This window comes from Cyphomyrmex costatus, unplaced genomic scaffold (genome assembly GCF_001594065.2).
Source record: "Cyphomyrmex costatus isolate MS0001 unplaced genomic scaffold, Ccosl1.0 scaffold264, whole genome shotgun sequence".
Taxonomy (NCBI): Eukaryota; Metazoa; Arthropoda; class Insecta; order Hymenoptera; family Formicidae; genus Cyphomyrmex; species Cyphomyrmex costatus.
The window spans coordinates 142,508-150,773 of NW_017276736.1; the positions used below are offsets into that span (position 1 = coordinate 142,508).

Below are 8,266 nucleotides of genomic sequence, written 5' to 3' on the forward strand. Positions count from 1 at the left end.
CGCGGCTTAGTGTTGCACTCATACAGTTTAGTGCAACACACTAAATTCAGTGTAGTGTAAGTCGACCGAATTCGTTATGAGATTTGAGATGTTAATTTCTAAAAGCTCCGAATATCCGTCATCGATAGCTTGGCGCGCGGGAAATGGAGTCTGCCTGACAAACGCTCCGCGCCGCGAGCCTCTAAATGTCATGACTCGGGTAGCGCGCTTGACGTGCGTTGCCATGCTATCACCGCTCTCCATGGTCCGCACGCCGAGTTATCAATGGACGTACATACATATTCGGCAATAGTAATCGGACGCGTGTCTGTAATCTTTAGACATTAATATCTCGTTAACTATTGCAAAAATTGTAAAAAAGTACAGGTAAAAACATACTTTCTGTCTCAGTTTGGTTCGCTCTACCACAATATTCGTCAAATGAATTATGGGATACCTGTATATTATGATACTTGCATGTTATTATAATCATTCCGCGGTTTTCTCACTGGATTCCAGCTAGTTACAGGTTTCTCATTCGTCAGCATCAAACCACGGATGCAGTACGATAATGCAACTTTACTTAAATTCCGATCCTGTTGTATTATGAAATGTAATAATAATAATAATCACAGTAATTTTACACAACAAAAGTGATGTTTTAACCAAACTTACACGCCATTCAGAATTTAGGACATCACCCAGGCTCAATATATCAGCCGCTGCTGCGGCTTCCTCTAAAGTTCTTATAGTATTCAGATAATTCTCTTGTAGGAATTGGACGAACACCACTGACTGTGATTGGAAAAATGCCGTTATTTCTTCGGGATCATGTACAAACTTGAAAGAATTGCCATATGATTGTCCTAAAACATTAAATAATCACGATTAATTCGTGAAAGTTTGACAAATCTAGAAGTAAAATCCAATTACTTTTAGGATTTATGACTCTTCCGACGCCGTGTAATAGACCCAAGGTTTCCTGCCGTATCCCACATTCGCTTTTCAGGTGTTTCTCAGGCACTGATAATCATAGAAACAATGCAGATTTATACTTATTGGTTTAATTATTAGTGCATATACCTTTGAGAGAAATAAAAATTAGATTTAGAACGGCGCTGCGCACATCGCCGATGCTGTTGGACAATATCTCGTTGATGTGTTGTTGAGAGATATATAGCATGTTGCCAGCGATTGAATTTAATGTATTAGATATCCGTTTCAATACATTCTTCATAGCGGTAGCCGTGGCTACATTTATACTGCATTCCGAATAAATCACAATTAAAACTGAGAGTTAACGTTTAAACTTTCAGAAATTATAACCGACTCACTTGATGGTGTCAATACCGAACTTTGTTCTTATATCAGGTGGAAATAAAGTATGCATCAGTCTTGAATTGCCAGTTTCCGTGCAAACGAATATCACAGGTTCTCTTCCTATTTGGAAATATTTTCTAGGCGTTTGTAAAGAAATATATCACAATAGTTTGATCAAAGTATTGAACAGTTTGTTACAAAGTGATAAAGTATTGCTTACTCTAAGAGGGTGAAGAAGCTTTTGTAATCCTCATGATAGACATTTGGGATATCCTTAACAAGGAGCAATTGTTTCAAACAGTCACCTAATACTGTGTGATAACGTGTTGCACGTATCAGATGATCTTCAAATCTGTCTCCTTGTCGCATTATATGTTCTAAAAATAATTCAAAATTATGAATGAAGTTATATACTGCAAAGAAATTTGAATTTGAAATGGCGATAGTTACTATTTTCATCTTCAGCCTGATCGACCGGTGTAATCCACTCTATAACATCAAAACTATTTTCCTTAGCAAGTAATTTTATGGCTGCAGTTTTGCCACAACCAGAAGATCCGGTAAGGACCAACATTGAAGGTTGTCCTTTTAATGCCTTACACTGAAGCCAATTAGAGATTTCATTCTGTTTCTGTTTACTAATTGCCAATTCAGACAGCCTTTGAGGCTCGCAGGCTTGAAGCAATTTCGATAAGCTAGTTTCATGTTTCTTCCTTTTGAAATTATTCTGTGTAAATGACCTGTCAAATAGAGTCTTATCTAATTTCAGTGTATTGGTATGTTTTACTGAGGACTTGTTTACAGGCTCGCAGTTAAATGATGGAACGCACCAAGTGTTAGTTCTCTGCAAAGAAACACAATTGAGTTATTTAAATTACTTGAATAATTAAATTTAATACTTAAGGTATCAAGAAGAAAATGTTTTGTATTTTAAACACAATGTGAAGCTGAATAACAAAAAATTTTGGAATCGTATATTCTAACACCTTCTAACATGCTCTTACCTTATCATAGCTCCTATTCACTCCGACGAGTCTCATTGGAGTGAGTAGGAGCTATAATAAGCATATTGTGGAACATGCGAAGTAAACAAACTTAAAATGGCTTTTAGGTTAGGATGAAATAAGGCGAGATTACTTCAATTTCACTCAAATAATACAACTTTAAATAATATTTGTCAAAATATTTTTGATACTTACCTTCGATTTATTCATGTTTCTTTCATAAAAATTTATCATATATAGGGTATAAAACTAGTTCCTATCGGTCGGGCTGTATAGCTCCGCAGTCCGCGGTGACCGGCGAGATGGTTGCTTGCTATAGTATGGACCTCCTCAAGACCAGTTCAAGTCCCGGCACCGGTGGAGCGTCCGACATTTTTTCTCGGCATGGTTGCCTATACACATATGGGTCTGTTTTCTGTTCCTGCACTAGACTGAACTAGAACTCTCTTTCTCGCTTTCTACAAATATCAAACATATACCTATCTCACTTTAAGTTCTAAAAGTGTACACTAGTCTAGCCACAGTAAACAGACCTAAAATTATATTTTTAACAAGTTTGAATCGGTTTTGCTTCGCATCAGTTTCATGTCATTCATATCCCCATCAGTTGTTCAGTCTCTTAAAACATATGTTATGTTTTAAGCCAATTCTACAATCGCGTAAACGTACTTATAAGTGGCTGTAGTTGTAAGAATTGACTATTCACAGTCGAACATTTTCTTCGTATTTGACTGTGATTGGTTAATTTGTACAACTATAACCATTTACAACTACACTTACATAATTGTAGAATGGCCTTTAAATCGTCTACAATATGCTACAATATACGGAGTAAGCTTGGTTTAAGAAGTAAGAGTACGTATAGGTTTAGAAACGTATTTCCGGTGTAAGAGAGCTGGAGTATAGACGTAAGCGAAATAAAAAGCGCAGAGCTTGTCCCATACAACTCCCATTGCCAATAATACTTCAATTCTACTACTAATAGTACCATTTCTTTCTTCAATTTTAATATTATTTGTACCGATACAAGAATTGTACAATTAGATCTACAAAGTTTATTTCTTTTTAATATAAACATTAGAATTGTAAATTAAACTCTTTGATTTTTAAAAGTCATGAGTCGCAAAGTCTTTTAAACAATTTCTTTTTGTTTCATAGTTTAATTCTCATTTATCTTCTTTCAGAAGAGTAAAAATGATCTCAAATTCAACAAATAAAATTACTTAATTATTACAGTAAAATGTTTATTTATTAGAAATATTGTTTGTTTGAATATTATGTATTTATTTCTAATATATTCTAAATATTATTTCAATAAAAAATTTTCTCTCTTAAGAAAAAGAGAAATTAAAAAAAAATAGAAATATATACTTCTATTATTTCAGTCTACTTTTTGCAACGTTGAGCGCGCGAGCGCACATACACACGTGCGCGCACACACACAAAACGTTACAATTCAAAATTTCAAGAGAGAATTTTGTAAAATATTAAAAATTATAGAATTATAACCAAAAATAAATATTATACAGGGTTTGTCCATAAATGACCGAGCAAATATCTTGCAACTGGTTAAAAGTTATAAGAAAGTTTAATAAGAGGAATTTGTACGATTTCGAGTCAGCTACAATGTGCAGGTAAAAAATTTTTTTCTACTCATGGCTTTTCGAGTTATGTAGATTAACAGTTTTTTTTAAATGGACATCTATAATTTTTTAGTATATTTGTATAGTAGGGAGCATTTTGCAATCAAAATCATAATAAATGTTCTATGAAAAAAAACATTGTTTTCTTCTTCAACCTTTCATTGACATTTCAAACCACGTTCAAAATTACTTCGAATCCAAAATTTATTACTTTAATACTTGATTTGACTGCAAATTTTCTCGGATATTTATATGGACGGACACTCTGTATATGTATAAATAAATGGCGTATACACACACACACACGCACACGCACACGCACACACAGTGTTCGCTAAAAAACATAACACGCTTAAAGGTAAATTCTTGAGATCATCTTGAAATAAAAATTCTAACATCAAAATATCGAGATTATAAGGGAATTTTATATTGGCTGTAGCCGTGCAAAAGAACCTTAGAAATGACTGTTGACACTTGTGTAAAGATGTTCCCTAGATATTATGCATAAACACAAGATTTTCTTATCTTACAAATTTAACGTTTATAATTTTACGAATACTTTTTGAATAGTAACTGTTGAAACATATTTCAAGTGCAACGTATTAAAATATAATTATAATATATCAAAGTCTTTTTCGTTTAAGAGAGCTACTTTACTTACCGTTTGTCTTCGAAATGCTTACTTTTTTAATTTTGCCGGCTATTTCACATTTCCGTTGAATGAGTTTGCCAACCACCAGCCAAGGAAACACGCTACACTGTCTTTGAGTATTGCACTGATAGCCGATAGTGCTTGTTAAGAGAAAACGCTATTAGATGCGATTGAATTTTCCGTTATAACATTTGAATAAACGCGCGAACTTTAAGTGATATGATTCAATATAACTTCAAGTACTTGTAGTTCAAAAACTATTAAAGCCTCGACATTTTGGTATTAGAATTTTCGTTTAAAAATAATCTCAAGAATCTATTTTAAGCTATTGTTACGGTTATGTCGTTATCGAATACTTTATGTATATTAATATATTATTGTCATATATATTATACATATATGTATATCATATGATACAATTGGTTGCCAGTAGAAGACTCAATTATACTATATATGTAGTATAAGTAATAAATTAATAATGTTATTTCTTTCTTTTTACACGATTTATTATTTAATAATAAAAACAATAGAAATTAAATAGGCTACTAGTCTAAGCTAGGATGTAAGATACTTTTTAATATAAATAAATATGCAATATACAAATTAATACTTGAATTACGAGCAGAATACCTGCTTTATACATATACTGCATATTTGTTTAGGTAAATATCTATTTTAGGTAACACCGATTTCTATGTCCTTAAGATATGTTGTAGGGGAGCGGGTATCCTGAGTGAATTCCCCACAAGAATTAAGTGGGGGATGGATTAGTTTAGACCGAGATAGTAAATCAAACTTATATAATATGTAGAAAATAATACTGATGTAAGGGGTATAATACGAATAGTGAAGTTTGTATATACCGCACTGATTTCTTTAAGAATGTAAACAAAGTCAAAGTCACATAGTCACAAGTATTTTGTGAACAGTCAACGTACTTCTCGCAGTCTATTAACAGGTTTCAATATGCGACTGTACGAATTTCTAAGTCTTAATTATTGATGATAAAAATAAGTTATTATAATCCATTTGTTGGTGTGAGATAGCTTTCGCTTCGCGTGGAAAGTCGAAATTTATGTGCAACAGTTCATTTATGGAAGTTATTATATCTCCTAAACTATAGTATCGTCCCCCACTTAATTCTTGTGGGCAATCACTCAGGACACTCCCCTACAACCTCGCCTACAACATATCTAAAGGACATTGAAATCGGTAAGGTATCATCTAAAATAGATATTTACCTTTGTTTATATTAAAGAACATCTTACATCCTAGTTTAGGCTCGTAATCTATTTAATTTCTATTGTTTTTGATTATTGAGTCTCATTATTATTGATAATTTTATTTAATAATGTTATCTTGCAAAATTCTTCCTAATAATAATATCAATAATAATGTATTTTAAATATAATTTCCATACATATATAAAAATACATTCTTATTACGTGAGTTCGAAAATATCACAATAGCATTTTATCGACATCGGTAAATACAATCACTATAAAAAATTAATATAAAACCTTTTTTTCAGAAGATAACATTAAATTGTAACACAAACTTCTTGTGGATAAGCAGAAAAACATTTTACAAACGTGTTGTTAATATAAAAAAGATGGTAATATATAGAGTTATCTAATCCTAAAGAAACAAGATGTGGTCTTCGAAATTCAATGTTATTGCGAATAATGATTATAATATCGGATTCTCTGGGATATCTTCCGACAGAGAAGGTATGATACGAAGTACTAAGTATTCGGTTTTTTTGGTCGTTTTATTTTATGTATTCACAAACATTACAACTCTGTCGACTACGCGCCCGCATTCACAAAAGCCATCCTACACGCGTCATACAATACATATCACTCGTCTCGGGACCCCTTGAGGCCCTTGCATACCGATTACGAATTGTAATCCCTTTTTCCCCGAGTCCCTAAGCCGACGTTCATTAGCAATTTATTCTGTGTGTATAAGCGTATGTGTATATAAGTATGTATCCTTTTTTGTTTTTGTTTTATGTACAGTTGATGCGCGATGCGCTCAATATATCCTGCGAAGCTACATGGATTGGTCGAGCTGGTATCTCTTATCCTCACCCCCGAGAATCTTAGAGGCTCCTGCCGATCCAGGCAGCTCCGTGTTGGAATTTGAAAAAATATGTAGCATTATATATCTTCAACGAAAGGCTTGGACTTGGTAAAATTTATCTTTTATTCGTAGGTCTCATCTAACATCCCGAAGGATCTACTGGTTTTCTACGAGAGTTCTACCTAGCGATCCTCTAAACGTATTCTACTTAAATTCGCGGCGCTTATTATTTTTTCTCTTTCCTCTTTCTTTTCTTCTTTTATTGTGCATTATCTGAAAATGCATAAGTAATGCGACTTTTTATAACATTCCGGAAGTCAAGTTCTTTTCAAAGGCACTATTGTACGCGAACGGAAATGCGGTCCGAAGAAAGTTACGCCCTTTCTGATGTTCTTGCCTAGTATCTATCGCAAGTCGGTAAAGTAATTGTATCAGTGGATATGATTCAAATATTGGACAAAATGACAAAAATTTTCAATGTCGAGCTTTTAATGATATGTATGACTCTAAATAAATACGTTTTATTAAATGTTTATAAACAACAAATTTATTTAGAATTGTACATTGAGAGTGAGCGTGATAAAGCATACAACGTTAAGTCTGTTATGCTAGAGATCTCGGGTTTGATTCCCGAAACAAAATATTTTCATATGCTCGTATCTCCTCCTAGAAGGAAGCGACAACTCACCGAGAGTATCTTTACCAAAAACACTTCTCCAACTAAATTTCATCATGCGGAATCGTTAAACTGTTACCCAGTTTCACAACTTACAGTTAACGCTTAACCGTTGTTTGTTAAACTTATTTCTCATCTCTTTCCAATTCAAGAATTAGAAAAAGAAACAAGAATTAACCGTAAGTTGTAAAACTGGACTTAATGCTCGTTCCTATCAATGTAGATTAACTTTAATCTCAGTTAAACTTCATCATTTGTTAGTTGAACTAAGATTAACATTAAACTACATTGGTAAAAATGGACATACATTCCATATGACTATGTACAACCAGTATGCGCACCATAGACATATGAAAGAAGTCACTACGCTTGGCCACGAGCAATAGGAATAATTGTGAGAAGTACATATTATTAAAAGCTTAATATTTAAAATATTTTGTCCGATCATGTCGATTAACTAGTAGATACATTTATCATATTTCTGATGTAATGTCTGGGAAGCTAAGCTTCAGATATATCGGATGAGAAGATTCACAAATTGATCTATCGCTTTTCATAAAAGGCGACGGTCGTCGAAAAATTTGATCATATTTTCAATTTCACAAAAGATACCGAGGGGAGGGCTCCGCCAGTAATCAGTTAAAGCGACTAGATTTTTGTATAACTTTGCACAAACGCAACGCGATCTCGCCGATTCAACAATAATTGATCAATGACTGTATATGTGAGATTCAAAAAAAATTGAAGCGATTCAATCTTCCTGTATCTGTAAGTTATAACGGGCACCAAATGGATAACGTGAGATAAAGTGAGAAATAGTATATGATTACTAATAATATTACCATATCATAAATATTATAACACATTACGTGATAGTAACGTTATTTCTTGAGATCGGATCGCGATT

General features: G+C 33.2%; 1 protein-coding gene across 1 annotated transcript in view; it reads right to left on the minus strand.

The window, feature by feature from the left end:
- Positions 1 to 2,513, minus strand: part of Rad17 (Rad17 checkpoint clamp loader component) — a 24,324-nt gene extending 21,811 nt beyond the window's left edge. The window contains exons 1-9 of the mRNA XM_018540716.1: positions 2,499 to 2,513; positions 2,304 to 2,354; positions 1,750 to 2,143; positions 1,520 to 1,676; positions 1,314 to 1,436; positions 1,063 to 1,241; positions 913 to 1,002; positions 655 to 845; positions 457 to 575 (exon numbers count right to left, since the gene is read on the minus strand). Coding sequence (XP_018396218.1) covers positions 457 to 575; positions 655 to 845; positions 913 to 1,002; positions 1,063 to 1,241; positions 1,314 to 1,436; positions 1,520 to 1,676; positions 1,750 to 2,143; positions 2,304 to 2,354; positions 2,499 to 2,513 — 1,319 coding nt within the window. The remainder of the gene's footprint in view (positions 1 to 456; positions 576 to 654; positions 846 to 912; positions 1,003 to 1,062; positions 1,242 to 1,313; positions 1,437 to 1,519; positions 1,677 to 1,749; positions 2,144 to 2,303; positions 2,355 to 2,498) is intronic.
- Between the last annotated feature and the right edge of the window lie 5,753 nt (positions 2,514 to 8,266).